General features: G+C 38.5%; 1 protein-coding gene across 2 annotated transcripts in view; it reads left to right on the forward strand.

Annotated features, from left to right (window-relative positions):
* Positions 1–16,139, forward strand: part of FOCAD (focadhesin) — a 109,449-nt gene that overhangs the window by 63,843 nt on the left and 29,467 nt on the right. For both annotated transcript variants that reach the window (XM_065657889.1, XM_065657891.1), the window contains 5 exons: positions 8,225–8,317; positions 10,528–10,616; positions 12,770–12,811; positions 15,193–15,301; positions 15,774–15,890. In XM_065657889.1, the coding sequence (XP_065513961.1) occupies positions 8,225–8,317; positions 10,528–10,616; positions 12,770–12,811; positions 15,193–15,301; positions 15,774–15,890 (450 nt within the window). The remainder of the gene's footprint in view (positions 1–8,224; positions 8,318–10,527; positions 10,617–12,769; positions 12,812–15,192; positions 15,302–15,773; positions 15,891–16,139) is intronic.

Here is a 16,139-nt window from a genome sequence, read left to right on the forward strand (position 1 = left end):
CAATTCTTGTTCTACTTTTCAAGGACAGAAAAGTTTAAACAGTCCCATTATTCCTCCTTTCTCTGTCCCATGACAGCACTTTGATGCTAATGAAGATAACATGATTATATGCTGTTGTGTACTGAGGAGCCTTTTCTTCAGAGCACAGGATGGATCCTGTGTTGACAGTGAACCACAACTGCATAATAAAAGCAAGTGTTTTATCTAACACTCATACTATACTTGTTGAAGAAGTTGGAAGAGATAGAATGGGACATGGGCTGCAGATGGAGTGTGTCGGGGTCCTGATTTTGGTTTGTGAATCATGCCCTATAGACCTGGAGCCTCCCTGCTGCAAAATTCCTTTATGATTCTAATAAAATCACTGACACCAAACACTTTCTGTTACAAAAGAAGTACAGCACAGGATTTGAGTGGGAATGTCGTGTGCACAGGCTTTGGAGAGTTTTCTGTTTACAAACTGAAAGCCTGACAAGTAACACAGGTGTCTGCAGTGGAAAGTCCATGGGGGGCTACGTTCTGAACCTGGGATGCACCCACGTGGCTCCCTCCTGGCTTTGTTCACACTGCATTTGTACTGATTCACTCCCTCAGTCTCTTTGGAGCAAAGAAGTTAGTTCCCTCTCTAGGAAACCTGTCTGCAGGATAGTTTGCCTGAGGTTTCCAGTCAAGCGATGTGAATGTGTCCCATGCTGAAAGTGGCTACTTCTACCTAGTGCAGGCTTCCAGCTCTGTACCATCTCTCAAATGCTTCCGTGTGCTGTCGTACACATAAAAATTTTACCTGTCATACAACATCTTATTATTTTGGTCTTTCTGAACTCAGAAGCCACAAAAAGTAATAATCATGTCTTGTGGCCACAGAGACACCACATGGATCCCAGCAGAGGTGAGACCAAGTGGTGCAAGGACAAAAGGCAGTTTGCAGCAGTTGGACTGAGGTGTAGAAATCTCTCCTGGGGCTGTGTTATGAAGGCAGAGTCAACAGGGTTATGAAGTACTTCAGTTGGAAAGTTCCTCTCTCAAACTAGTAAAAATTATAAAATAAAATACCAAATCAATACCCTTAAACACAAGTCTTAAGATATCTAAACAATTTAACGAGTATTTTCTATCTTGACATCTTTACTGCTAAAGAATGAAACCAGAAATTGGAGATAATACCCCTCATCATCACAGGAGTATGCAAGTAAATTAGTGAATGTTTTCTAACTACTTGGATGCTTCAGTAGAGAGCACCAGGGGAAGTCCACAAGGATATTGTATAACATGTCAGAGGAGCAGATTTAGAGTAAGGAGTTATGAATGAAGTGTGACCTTGCGCAGCATCCAGACAGAAAAGCTCTGCCTTCTATGTAGATGTTTCATTCAGTAGCACCTGGGTTTAGTGGCAGAGGTTCTGGAGGAAAATATATTTAATTATATTATAATAAAAGGCATCTTTTAGAGTGTTACATAAACCGAATTACAGTGGGACTAAGATCAATTCTAAAACACTATGTTGTATATACACTTACATGTTCCCTTACTAAAGCACCAAATACAATCTCTGGTAAAAAAAAATTAAAAATAATCATTTGTGTGTGCTAGCAGTGATTATAATATCCAGCAGCACATCAAAAATTGACTTGTGCTAACAAGCTACCTTCATAGTAATACAACCTTAAAATGGTTTGGTTGACGAAGCGTGGGTTTTTCATTGGATGTAGTGAATGCATACCAATGGCTGGAGAATGAAATATTATTAAGTATCTCAGTATTTTACAAAGTCAATTGATTCAAAGTGTAGTAAAACTAAAAAAAACCAAAAAAAAATCCATGTTTGAAAGATAAACCTAAACACAAGACATCTTCACACAATCCTAACTGCACCTTTCAGTGAAAATTCACAATAGCTATAAACTTTTGATGAAAATATATCAGTATTTCTGGTCTCAGCTTACACAGCTTTAAAAGACAAAAAAAAGCTTTTTCTTGCTCTTTTTTTTTCCTTTGTACATAGATGCAATTTGAGTTAAGCTTGTCAGGAAAAAAGTATTTGGGCCTTTGGCTAGAAGAGAAGCAAGTCCCTGTGCTCATCTAACTTAATTTCATGGCTTGGTGTTTATTTAGTCCTCAGTGTTCTTCTGCTGAGCAGAGTTTAACAATGAAAACAAGGAGCTTAAGCTATAAAGCTGTCAAATAGCAGTACTGGTCTAAGAAAATTGAGTTAGTAGGACCTAGGCTCATCTTCTCCCTGCAGTGGATGTAGAAATTAATGAGATTTTGGAAAGTCATTGCTTCAGAGTTCAACACAGCACATCAAGAAGTTTTTTTAGGGGTTTTGAACTACCATAACGACACTTCTTTTCTACTGCTTTGACTCCTTTTTATTTTGAGGAGGGGTTATCTCTTTTTGTGACTTTTTAGGAAGCATTTCGTGCAAAAGAAGACTAAAAGTTGCCCTTGAACCATTGCAGTCAGCATAAAGCTCTGAGAAAACTGTGGAGTGAATGTAAGCACCGAGAAATTACAATTAATTGGAAGATAAAAAGCATCCATTTATTTTATCTCTAAAATTCCTCAGCATTTGTCATATCTTTAGTTAGGGATTAGCAGTCATCAATATAATTGCCCTGCTGGCATAAAAATGTTTTTATCTCTTCAGTGATTTTGATCTATGCTCACATCTGTAGAATATGAACTTACAGGTTGCATATCTGTCTGTATCTGCATATGTTTAGCTGCTATAATTATGCTTAGTTTTCTGAAATTTGAGGCATTGGAGAGGGCCTTGAGGCAATCAGTTTCATTTTCGTGAGATTCTTTATGTTTAAATGTGATACCTGAGATTCTGCTACCAAAAAAAAAAACAACCAAAAAGGTGCTACATGAGTTTTGTATGGAGAGGAAATTATTTCTTCTTGTGTGTTTAAAAGGCTATAAAACATACAAATAACAAATACCTGGGCTTAGCTGCCATTCAAATCTAACTAACAACAACAGTAAAAAGGTAATTTACTGTTAAACCATAATGGGCCAAATTTACTCTATCTCCTATGTTGTATTCCAGCTGAGGGATTGGATGCAGCTGTTAATACCTGTCAGCAGGATCAGATTAAGATGCAGAAAGGTTTTTGGATATTGTTTGAACTGGTATCTCATGGGAGGCAGAACATATGTTCAGAAAGCAGTGGTGCATTTGAAATACTGTATTGCTGGTCACTGGTTACTTGAAAGCAGAAGATCATCTTTCCCCCAGAAATGAGGATATGCTGTTTGATTTATTGTTAAACAGAGCTTGTTAATCTCTCTTTTGAGAGGACATGTAAGTTACTGTATTCACAGTGTTCAGAAGTAATGTAGACCATGGGTTTTCTTCGTTTTCTCTGCAGCTGCCTGGATCATACCGTACATCCCTGAGGTTTATCACAGTGACCTCTACTAGATTAGTTAATAATTACCTGTGACTGTTTCAGTTTTTGGAGTAATTCTTCCTAGGACTTCATAGGAATAATCTCTTACCAGCTTCACTTATGTCTGTTGTGAAGATGAGTGAGGATGAGTAGTCACGTATGTTCACATCATGTACCATATGTTTTGATACTTCTGTAAAAGTATGTTTTGAGTTAAAGCTATTGGGCTTTCAGCTAGCTACTCATCTTTCTTTAGTGGAGGTGAAGGGAACAGTTCATGCTACATGCAAAAAGCACAGAGGCACTCTGGTTTTGGCACACAGATGTGATAGATGGTGTCTTTGACAGTCTGAAACCGTGCAGTGTTTTTAAAATAAAGGAGGGTGGCCTTGGCTTTGTGTGCTTCTCAATATTCATGTGCTGTCTTTGTGTTGGAAATAGCACAGTTATTTTGCTCCAGTAATTAGTAATATTTAAAGGCACAATTGAAAAGTTGGGTGCCAGTGGTGAGTTGTACAGTATTAAATACTGCTCTACAAATAATAATCACGTTAGCCACTCTGAATAATCATGGAAGAGGCATCCCCTACTTTTATTTTAAGTGTGTTCAGTAGATGTGCTGTGATAGCATGCATCTTTGAGCACTAAAGGGGAAAGCCCCTTCTGTACGTTTCTTTCATGGTTTGATTTTGATGTACCGAAGAAATTCAAAGGCTTATTCAAACTTTGTGCATGAAGCTGGATTTTCTAGAACAGAATTCACCGTAGTGTGTTCTTCTGTGCCTAGGTATTTCAATGGATGTACTTCAGGTTATGAACTACTTTGTGCTGGTTTCCACTACTGAATTTGCTTAATGTGTCTTCTCCAGGGATAAAACAGTACGTAGGAAATAAGTTTCTTGGCAGATTTTTGCTTTTTTCCTCAGTCTAATGTTCCTCAGAGAAAGGCATTTTTTTTTTTTCTCACAAAGGAGTGCTGGGCGGAGGATTTGGAAGTTTATGGATGCAAGTATGTTAAAAAGAGCCTCTAAGCAAAATTTGAGCTGAAAAGAGATGATATTTCACTATTTGATTGACACAGATATTGTAATACTAGCCTTATTTATGAGGTCACTGAAGCTGCAGTTACATCCCATCTGTGAGAAGGACATTAAATACATGCCTAAACGTTTCACTGACATACAGTTATTGTCTAATACATGTTTTCACAGCCACACAATTGTTAGAGATGAGCTGAATTTAGGGACCATGTGAGTTGGCAGGGCTATTGAGGTGTAAACCTGTTTATATTTAGTAAAAGAATTTACTGGGATTCCCAGTCTTTCTGCTCTACAGCAGATTTTAAGACAGACCATAAATATTAGTGATATCATCGTTCCTACATTCTGTAAACAGTATTATCTCAAATACCCAGGGAAGTGATGAAATATTCTCAGTTTCACTGTTCCCTAAGTTTTTGTGTGCCCTCTGCTGGCTATGTATCAGTGCAAAACGAGTGAGTGATATACAAAGATCTGCCGCAGCACAAAGGCACCAGTGCTGAAAGAAAGCTCATCCAGATGTTGTCATTGTGTTTGATTTTTATTGAAGAGTGCACTGTAGAGGAGAAATGACCTTCTGATTTCATTTGAAATTATTTTCCAGTCTTGTAGAAGCAGGCAAAACTTGTGCCATGTATATTCAGAAGTGCTGAAGTACAGGAGTGGTGTCTTCTGTGGTTTGCCAGCATTCCCTGTGTTGGGTTTTGGCCAACACAGCCTGTGCTTGTGTGTTTTCAGGGAGACGTGTCCTTCTTAACCATCGATCAACAGGCTCAGATTACTAGCTCCTAGCTCATGGTGTTTCTTATTGCCTCAGATGTCAGGCTGCAGCTCTTCCCTTGAGAACCACCTGGCAGCCTGGTCTGGCTATGCTGCCTCTTAAGAACATCCCAGGACCTTTGTGGCAGGGCTTCACAACCACTTGTCATTGGTTCAGAAGTCCCTTTAGCCTCTCTCTGTGTGCTTCTCACCTGCCCAACATCTTCTCACACATAGATTGCACACCCAAAATAATCTGAACTTCACTTACTGTCAGCTTTGTCTGTGCTTGCTAGTATCAGTTCACTAATGCTTAATGTAGTTGTTATTCTCGTCTATCCAGTGATAGAGAAGTAAAAATTGCTGGTTTCCTCTGCTGAAATAGCAGGTATCAGTGCTGCTTATGTGATCATCCTCAGCACTACGTCCAATCGTTTTCGGTCATAGATGAATTTTACTTGAGTGTTCTGTCTTATGTGAGGATGTTCTGTTCCCTCTTGCTTTCTCTCATTCCACCTATCTGCAAAACATTCACTGCCATGAAGAAAATTGAAAGCTGCTCAGCAGTTCTGCTGGTTATCAAGAACATCTGCAAATTTTAGGTAAGACATGCAAGGCGCTAATAATACATTTCTGATTAGACCATGTTGTCTGGTTGCTTTAAATGCTACAGTATACCTCAAGCTTTATATTTCCTACATGAGGTCCTGAAGTGTTTTGAAGGTCTGCTTTTGCACTGGTGCACAAGTGTGGATTGCGTGGTGAATTTCATAGATCACCATGAGACCAGACTATTCTAAATGCACGAGTCTAAAATAGTTTCAGAGTAGAGGCAAAGGGGAAGACTGGAGTTGCTGCAGATGCCTTGGGAACCTGAGGCAAACTATTCTGACTGGAGGCTTGGCTGTTTGTTGACTCGTTGGAAGAATTCATGAGCAGAGATGAGAGGGGTATGGGAATAAAATTTTGGTGAAAAAGGAAGGACTAGTGCTATTGAGTCATTTAAAGATGGGATTTCTTGGGGTTTTTTTGCAGGGTGTATTTATATTGGCTGTGAGCTGGAGTAGGTGATCCCTTTTTGTTGATTTTTAGATTTTTTTTATCTGTATAGAGGTATTAGTACTTACTTAAAACTGTTTTAAGTTCACCACAGACTGTGGGCATGAAGCTTTAGCACAATCCTTTGTTATGAAATCCCTGTAAAGAAATTATATTGACTGCTTTATTTAGGGGCATAAAATAGAGGCGATGACGCAGGAAGACTTAGGAGGATAATTAACAGGCAAGGGAGTTTAGTTGTTTATCTTGGTTAACCATTCTGTACGGAGGAGGCCAGTGGAGCACTTGGTGGAGAAAGGAGGTTTTTGCATTCCTTGAGACACAGAGTGTTTTACATGTTAACAGTCACTGGTCTCCATGATAAAATAGGAGGAATAAAAAGGAAGAATAGTAACCTTCTGGGATTAAGCCTGGCAAGACTAGTTATTCCAGGTGGGCTTTGCACAATTTTTAATCATAGCTCAAGGGATTTTTCCGTAACTCAAGGAGTCTGGCGTGTTCTTTTAATTTAGAAATCGAAAGTGTAGACCGTAAACAGCAGATACTGAGGTATATCCCATCTCTCCTCAATCTGACGTTTGACTTTCCTTTATTAAAAACTGATTACCCTGGAAACTGCTGAGATTAAATAACTTATTTCCAATGGAGTCCAAAAGGTTGTGATGATGCTTTTTCATCTTTTTGGTAGAGGCAGACAGTGGAAATAATTGGACGGTAGCAAGAAAAATCAGTTCTGTATGTCCACCATGGAATATGATGAGTTATAACAATACACATCCATCATTTTAATTACAGACCTTATGTTGTTTGTGGGTCTGAAAACACAGCCGTTTAAAAGGAGGGGACACCTGAACTATCTTACTTTACTAAAATGTTGCTGCAATTAAGACAGTCATGGACACAGGGGAAACAGAGACTCTGTTAATTAGTTATGATACACATTTTTTTGTGAAATAATATATTTTGATTTATAAATTGCATAACACACAAATTGTGGGGGAAGAGGTATATATATCATGTAGGACCCTGATGCCTGGAAAAATTTTTTTGATGGCCTTGAAATTGTGACAAATTCTGTTTAAGTTACTCCTGTTATTCCTTCATTTAACTACGAAGGGCTAGAAAATGGGTTGTTACTGAGATCACTTCATTTTTGTTTTCCAACATGCTCTGAAAGAGTCAGTTTGCTGTGGTGCTTACTGAAGAGAGCAGTGTTGGACTCCTGAGAAAAGTCTGTGCCTGTACATCAGATTGTGTAGTTGACTGAGTTATTCTTCTGTTTTGAAGCTGGGACTGTCATACCTGAGCAAGACTAGGAGGCAGGAGGGGAGAGCCATTGCATATTTCTTTAAACTATTGGAGGTGGTTTTGTTTGCTTCCTGTTATATACTGGTGCTTCCTAGAAAAAAGCTTTGTGATTCCTTCCTTTTTTTTAACAATTCCTTTCCTTAAAGGAGATCTGAACTATGTACTTGAATGTAGTTGTGTATACCCCAGCTGTGGATACTAACTCTTTTTGAACAATCTGCTTTATATTTAGATAGTCATCTACTTGTATATATTTTAAGTGTCTGTTTAAAACTTTTGGAAGCACCTAAGATTTACAAAAACTATGACAAACCTAAACTGCACACATCTTTGTTATGTATATATTTTTGTCTATTGGTGCTACTAAGTGTTGGGTTCATTGCCACATAGAATTCCAGTGCTCTCTCTGGGATCAATTATCTGTTGAACTACGTCAAGAAGCCAATTTTGTCTGGCCTGGGTAATGAAGTTGAAAGTAACTTGCAGTGGGTAAAACCAGAAAGGAGAGCAAAGTACATTATCATTTTAGTTTCCTGTAGCCATGGGTAATATCCTGTGGGTGTGATGAAATGATTGCATGCAAATCACAGGCTGGAGAACATACATTCTGCATATGTTAGACTTAATGTAAAGCACTTCTACCCTTTCTGGTATATTGAACAGGTTAACATTCAACCTTCTGAATGGCACCGCTCCATACTGCTGCCGCAGTCCTGGTTAGGATTTATGAGTCGAACCTACAGTGCAGTCCTACAGGTAATTTCAAGATGCATAATATTGTGCACATTAATGCTCAGTCAAGTGGTGTGAGTTTTATTTTTACCAGCAAGAGCATCCATGTGAGATACAATATTTAAAAAATAAAGCTCGAGGTATTTAATAATAAAAGATATGAAAAGGAAATAAAAACAAGTCTTTAGTTAATGGCACCGCAATCTGGGATACTTGTAGAAGTATAACTTCTGCTTACAGTTCAGGTTCTTGCAGTCTTGTTCTTGTGTCAAGTTGCAGAATGTGTCACTTAGAATTTTTTGAATGTTAAATTTTAGCTAGAGGTCTAACCTATCGATTTGAGTAGGAATTTCATAATAATAGTATCACAAAAGAGACAGAAGCTATCAAGGAATGATTCATTAAACAGAAGTTGTCTTAATCGGATATAATACTCTCACACTGTGAGAGACTCATCTTTTGATTTTTCCACCCTATCTAATGATTAGGAGACATCTTAAAACCTCTCTTTCATTAGGTTGGCTGTCCTGGTATCTAGAGCAATGTAGTGTCATTTTTTTTTTTTCCAACAGCAAAATGATCTAAAAAACTTTTTAACAAGTGACTACCTTCTAGAAGGCTCTCTTTGTGCTACTAGAAGGGCTTATTTATTTCTGTTTCCAGGCCACATCAGCTGTTTTTAGCATGAGCAGCTCAGGTTGCTAAGTGAATTCTGGAAGCTTTGACTGCTCTGTGTTTTGCTGTTCAGCAAACATGTGCTTCTCTAACATTTTTAAAACAAATTTTATCTTGGCCACGAGCAAAATATCAGATTCTAAGCCAAGCCAACCCCATTACAAGCAGGCAGCAGCTATTCAAATTGTAATTTTAGGTCATAACTACAGAGGGGGCCATTGTTGCTTGCATGTAATTACTTTGCTATTTTGCTTCCCCTCTAAGGCAAGAATTCACAAGAAGCTTGGCATTTACCAGACTTGTTTCTGAAAGGCTCTCTAGGATTTCATGCCATTTTACAGGGCAATAGAGCCCGGTTTTGTTGCTTCTGAAGTCCCTCACTGGAGGCTTAGTATCTTTACTTATTCCGTGTGCTTCTGTAGTGCATTTCATCTCAGATGACCTAAAGAGACTACAGTAGGAGATGATTGGTGTGGGTAATACGTAATTCTGTATTTCTGAACAGCTAGTAGTGTAATAATTTCTACAGTTTGGAGGCAGATACTCATGGAGTCCAGTTCACCAAAACACTTGTGTGAGGATTTTTTTCCCCTTTGGACAGCTGAAAGTCCTCTCGTCTTTTATTATGTCTCCTGACTTGCTCAAGCACTTCTGCCAATTTGTGATTTCAGCATGTTTTTGAGACTGAAATCAACCCCATCATTGTGATCCTGCAGGTCTTGATTTAGTACAGAAATTAAGCCAATATTTATGTGTTTGGGAATTTGCAATAGGTTTGTGCATAATTTTTATGAAGCCTTCTCTTTTGTCAGTGTATTATATATTCTCCTTTAATCTCTATAGAGAGTTACCTTTTGAGTGACATCTGGATTTACAGGATTGACTGTCCTGTATTCTCAGGTTTTTATGCAAACCCAAACTATAAGCATTCAATACCTGAAAAACAGTTTATGTGCCTATATTTTTCGCGTAAGGCTTAATAACCTACTAAGGAGCAGCAACTGACAACGTAAATAAGTTGACATGTAGTTGTCCCACTGTTGGAGACTGAACATTAAAGTAAAGCTGCTTAGTATGTTTAGATAACAATTGTTAGAGGCCAGAATCCATATCATCTCCTTTAAGGTACAGAAAGAATTGTTGTAGGAGGTCACAGGAAGGTTGGGATCATAGAAAGGAAAAGGATGAGGAATTCTGCTTTAACTAGTGAATCAAGAAACTGACGTTTCCCCATTAGAATCCATTTTAGCAAGAAGGCTTCTAAATCTCATTCCCTGCTTGTTGTACCCCTTCCCAAGGGAACTTGGCTCTTTGCATGGACTAGGAGATATGTCTTAGTATCTGTGGCCATTTGTGCCATCTGCAGCTTGTTTTCCTCACTCCAATAAAAAAAATTATGAATTCTTAATATATTGTGTATCACAGTGGGGAATGCATATGAAAAGCAGTCAAGCTCACTTATGAACTAGCCCTCTGGTGAAAGGCTACATCTGCTATCTAAGTGTTCTCTGAAGAAGTCTTATCATGATCCATGTCTGACTTATTCTGTAATTCTGCAGGGGAGGCAGGCAGAGCTGGAGTTGCAGTTAAAACAAAGAAAAGAGGATCCTGAAGAGGTGCAGTACAAACAATTTACAGCCTGGCTCTGGTAAGGAAGTGCCTGTCTGCTCCTGATAACATGTAATGGCAAGGGAGGGGACAGAGGAGGGCAAGTCTTCAAAGCCTTTAGTTTTGCAGGTTTAAAGACTGTATCAGCACTAATGAAGGTTGGGGGGGGGGGGGAAAGAAAAAAGGAAAGTACCACACCAGTTACAATGGCCAAGGTGAGGGGAAGCCTGAAGAAAGAGACTATGGGGTAACTGTAAGGATTTCTATATGCATAGGGTAACAGGTACCTTCCCCTCTACAGAGTCTGAAAGTTGTGGGGTGAGCAACTGGAAGGAATGGAAAACTATTTTTGTGTCATGGTTAAGCAGGATTATACAAAGAGCAAAATGTACATGTACTCACTAAGTGAGCTGTCTCACTGAAAACGGATTGATTAAAGAAATGTTAGCCATGGTATGATGTATGTGGTAGTGAACTGAGACACACCTCAGTTTGTACAGTAAGTTGGCAGTGTTGAGCCTGAGGATGTTCTTTAAAGCCAAGCGCATGATGCACACCCTGATGCACATCCTCAGCTACTTCTGTTTCAGTCAACTGAGGAGTGTCTCCATCATGATTTAGCCATATATATGAATGGCCAGGGGGACAAGGTGGGAAGTGGGAGGCTTTATTGAGGGAAAGAACTACGTATCCGTGGACAGTATAACCTGTTTCTGTGCTTGTGCATAACTGCATTGGAAACAAAGTATGTACAAACAAAACCAAAATGCTCTTTGCCCATTTCAGTCAAGAAGGTGTAACTAAGTCCCACTTGACAGGAATTTGTGTCTGTTGTTTTATTCCAACTAAGTCTAGATTAGAGAGTTTCATAGTAAGATCCCGAGTGACATTGTATTGTGGAAGAGATTCTTTATGTAGTAGCAGCACAATTTTCTGTTGTTGCTCCGCTCCTTCCCTTTATGATAGGCTATGAAGGAAAAACATTTTCCAGGTGAGAAGAATGCCTAAAGCAGTGGTCCTTTTTGTAGATTTACCCTGAACCTATTCCTGCTCTGTATTTCCTATATAGTGTTAATGTAAGCTATGTAAAAAATGAACAGAATTCCCTATAACAGTAGAGAAATCAAAGCAGTAAGTGAACTGGGGGCTCGGTATTAGCTTTCATGCCTTTTCCTATTCCCCCTTGAGTCCTTGGTGCTTCAGGGCTCTAACTTCAGTACCCATTAAGCACTTGTGTTGCCGTCTGACAACCTGGTTGTGGACAGCTCGATGTAAACTTTAGTGTTAATGCTTTCTTGCATAAGTGCTGCACAATTTTGCATTGGTATTTGCCAACCTGGTGCGTTTTCAGTGTAGGTAGGTTTGAAACTGTGTGCAAAAACAATGTGGTTGTGAAGGAAAGCCTGAGTAGGTTTCTTTTAAAGCCTAAGTATAACTCAGTCTTATAACATATGGCCCTATTTTACAAGGCATACGTTTTTAATCTTTTAATCACATGCTGTGGACCTGTGATTGGAGTGTATTTTTTTTCCGTAGGATGGCAGTCATGGGCAGGGTGGTATTGTATGTTGTAGTATAGAGGATCGCTTTCCTCACCCAAACCTGGCCCTGTAGAAGATTCATTGCATTTCTGCTTCTGTCTTGGTATGAATGCAGAACTAAACAAGTGCAGAGAAGTAGCCTATTATAAATCAATTACAGTAATGTGTAAGAAATTGTAACTACCCCTATGGCTTTCATTTAAATGGATTCGGGTTACTATACTGTGTAGTAGCATAACATCCCATAGTGGTTTCCAGGAGTATAGTAACTATTGGACAGATTGTTATGATTGTCCATTCTCTTTTATTATGCTAAGACATAGCACAGTGATATGGAAACTTACGTGTAACAGCTCAAAGGACAGATTTATGGCTATTGCATGAACCTACATTTTACAATAAGTGGATGAAGTCAAATAATAGCTCTTTATAATAAAACATTGGTAGTGCACATGAGCATAGGGAAATATGGGGTGGAATACAAGCCCTTTTACAGTTTAATGCTTGTGGTTCATTTGTGCTAAGAATTCTGATAGCTGGGTGAGATAGGTGTTAACCTAGAACGGACATGTGTAAGCTGTAAGGGGAAATTAACTGAGTTTGTGTTTTAGTATAATGAACATGGTGTAAATTCTTTCTGTTTCGGTTGCAGGGTCAGAGATATGTTGACTGATGTCATCAAAAGTGCTTCCAAGTAAGAACTGCTGATTTATTTCAGATGAGAATGACTTATCTTTTGTCACAGAAGGTATAAGATAGTATTTTCTGCAATTGGTTGTCTGCCCATTCCATGATTTCACATGACTACTGTTCAGGAAAGGAACTCTTCTGCACCTTATGCTTCGAGATTTTTACCACTGACTGTGTCTATTAGAAAGGCTGATGTCTAATGTTTTGATTAAAGCCTGGTTAGTGCTATATGCGCTATCAGTCTGTTCCTTTTTTAACTAGCAGACTGTTTGCCTCAAGAAGCATCATTTATCTGGAAGCTAGTTTGTCTTTAGTGGAGTATTGGCTCTTCAGAACTGTCCCACTTTGTGTTAAGGTGTCTTCCTTGTGCCAGTGTGCCCCCAAAGGCAGGAAATAACATGTTTTCAGATTGTGACAGGCATGCTCATTTGCTACTAGAATTAGCACTTGGCTTTTGGGAAGCCATAGGTGTCTTAACCTTCCTTCATAGCCTGCTAAAGTGGTTTGACTTCTTTCCTTTCGCTGTCCACTGGCAGCTAGCTTCCTGTTATGCTTTGCCCTTGGTTAATCTGAAATTGGCCACTTGCACCAGGTTCAGCAAAAGTGTCAGAAATAGTGAATCCTCATAAGAACAGATACTTATAAAATCTTAAATCATAAAGATGTTGTCAGTGAAAGAGTTACAGTGAAATCTCATGGACTGTTTCAACATTGGTATTCTTGTAAATGTATAAAAAACTAATTTGAAATACTTTGTGAGTTGAGAGTTCTGGAGATTTTAACTAAGACTTTCCATAAAGTTTTGAACTTCTTCCTTTAACTTATCATTGTTCAGATATTTAAAAATATTCCCAGCTGTTCCACTTCCTTGCATGTTAGTCTGTCTTGAAGGAGTTGGTTAAAGACGGATGAAACTGGAAGATCTGTTTGATATTTTAGCTATTCAATTAATACCAGTGTTAAGGTAAGGTAGTAGAAAGAGATAAATAAAGCAGGAACAGAATAATAAAATTTATCATATTCTGTGTCTCAGAATTAAATTTATGATTTTTGTTATAGAAGTTCGTTAGAAAAACTAGTTGAGGTAGAAGCATTGCTTAACTTGAGAAGGAGTGGTGAATTTTCTTTAGGTAACAGCAGAAGGATTTTCTGTTAGGATGGTGATTTTTACCTTCATTAAATTTAAAGCATCCAGCTATCACGAGTGTGCAGATTTAGAAGTTTCTCTCTGAGATACATAATGAAATGTAGCCTTTCAGAACAGATGTTCTATACATAGATTAGGAAATTGCTTAAGGCAAGAAATACAGAGAGATTTCAAATAACTTAACTAAGCACCAAGTTGTAATTATTTGTAGGTGTCCCTTATCTGAAAGGAAATCGTTTCAGTGTTCCAAACAGGAGAGGTCAATGACATTCTGCTAAGAACTGTGTGTCTTATTACATTTTAAAAAACAAACCAGAAACCCAGAAAATGTTTTTATTGTGAAAAAGAGATCTTTGTATCTGGAACAAATGCCTAAATTTGCAGTGTAGGTGTATTGTTACAGCACGGTTGGGGAAGTTTTTAGAAGTGGAAGACTGATGCAAAAAGTGTAGTATATTGTGTTAGACTGTAAGTGGTCTAGTATTGTTCAGCTGCTATTATAGAACAACCAAGAGAGTTCCAGCAGGATTAAATTGCTGTAAGTTTTTCTGGGAAGGACTGGGATACCAACATCTATCTTTTCATGAAACGAAACACAGCTATATTCTCTCTTATTTGTAGATGACGGATTTTTTTTAATTTAGTTCTTTTAAAGTAAAGGTTTTCATTGTGGTAGAAGTTAGTACTCCTTGAAACCTGTCATTTACCATGATGTTAAAGTTTTCATAGCATAGGGGACTAATTCAAAACCTTTTTTTTTTAAGATGAGATTTCAATGATGGCTGCTTTTCTAAATCTCCTGAACAGATGCTGTTGCAGTGAAGTGGCACCTGCCTGTCTAGTATTCTTTGAGGAGATTTTTGTGTTATCCTGTGTAGAGATGGTACTAGCTAAGACCAACTGGTGCATTTTTGAGTGCTCCTTGCTCTGCAGGGTGGCAGTCCCCATTATAGTGGAAGCAAGCTTCTGTTTTTGTACAACTTTCTGTGTGCTACACTTTATATAAAAGACAAACAAGAAAAAAAGTCTGAAATGCTTTTCTCTCCTGTTCTTTCTCTAATTCCTGAAGATGTAATGCAATACATTTTTTCTAAGCTAGAAGACAGCCAAATAAAGTTGCTTGGTGCAAAGGCCTTCCCTCCTGGACCACCGTAGCATAACTTTCCTGTGCTGAGGATACAGGTTTTGTTGCCTGCGTCTCTATTACACTTCTTAACTGTTTGCCTTTTTCCATCCAGAGACAGCCCAGTGGTGAAAGGCAACTCTATTTTTGCCTTAACTGGTCTTGCAGTTGCTGTAGCCAAATACGAAAGCAGCCTTTCCTCAGACACTGAAGAGATGCCAGAGGTGAGTCCATCTGGGAAAGAGATTCTCTACTCTTAGTGGAGTATAGTGAAGCAATACAACTAGGTGTTTGGGGGCCTGGTGAGTGAATATGAAGTATTTCATGTTTTGAAGTTCAACTTTCACCCTGCTCAGTGAAGGCCATCTGGTAGCTGCTGTGTGATCTATATAGAAGCAGCCAGTGTGTAGGCACCTTCTCACAAGAATCATAATGACTAAGACGTTTATTTGTTGGCTTTGACAGATGAGATAGAGTTCTAGTGGACACTGAAACCCAGCCATCCTCTTTTCTGATCATTTTTGCTTTCACTGACTAGTATCTGATCACAATGATGCTACTTCTTGTACATAAGAATGACAAAATAATCTCATTCCTGATGCATCATAGGTGGAACATCAGCTGCTGAGCTTCTGTTCAGGTAGGACCTGATTTAAGAAAAATATAACAATGAATACTTGGGTTTGATTTTTGCAGACTGAACCTGATTTTCTTCCCACAAAACACTGGATTTCTATGGTCACAGAGACCCTCTTTAGTATCGTGAACAGCCGCTATCACCCTAAAGGTCAAGTCTTCCCGTGGTTCTACCAGGTAGGTGTTGTGGTGTTAAAGGCAAAAGGATGTATCTGTATTTCATACCTTGAGTTCTTAGTGTGGACTTTCCTGGTTCTGTTTGCCTTTTAGTAGTTGTGAGACAGGACAATCAAAACTTCCCTTGCTTTGTTCTTTTTGTTTCCTTGCGGTTTCTGCTTATATCTTGGTTTGCCTTGAGTTTTTATTACCAAAAATATTAAAAATCACATGTGAGGATATATGAATGGAGGAAATTTTAAAAACAAA

This window comes from Caloenas nicobarica, chromosome Z (assembly GCF_036013445.1).
Source record: "Caloenas nicobarica isolate bCalNic1 chromosome Z, bCalNic1.hap1, whole genome shotgun sequence".
NCBI lineage: Eukaryota > Metazoa > Chordata > Aves > Columbiformes > Columbidae > Caloenas > Caloenas nicobarica.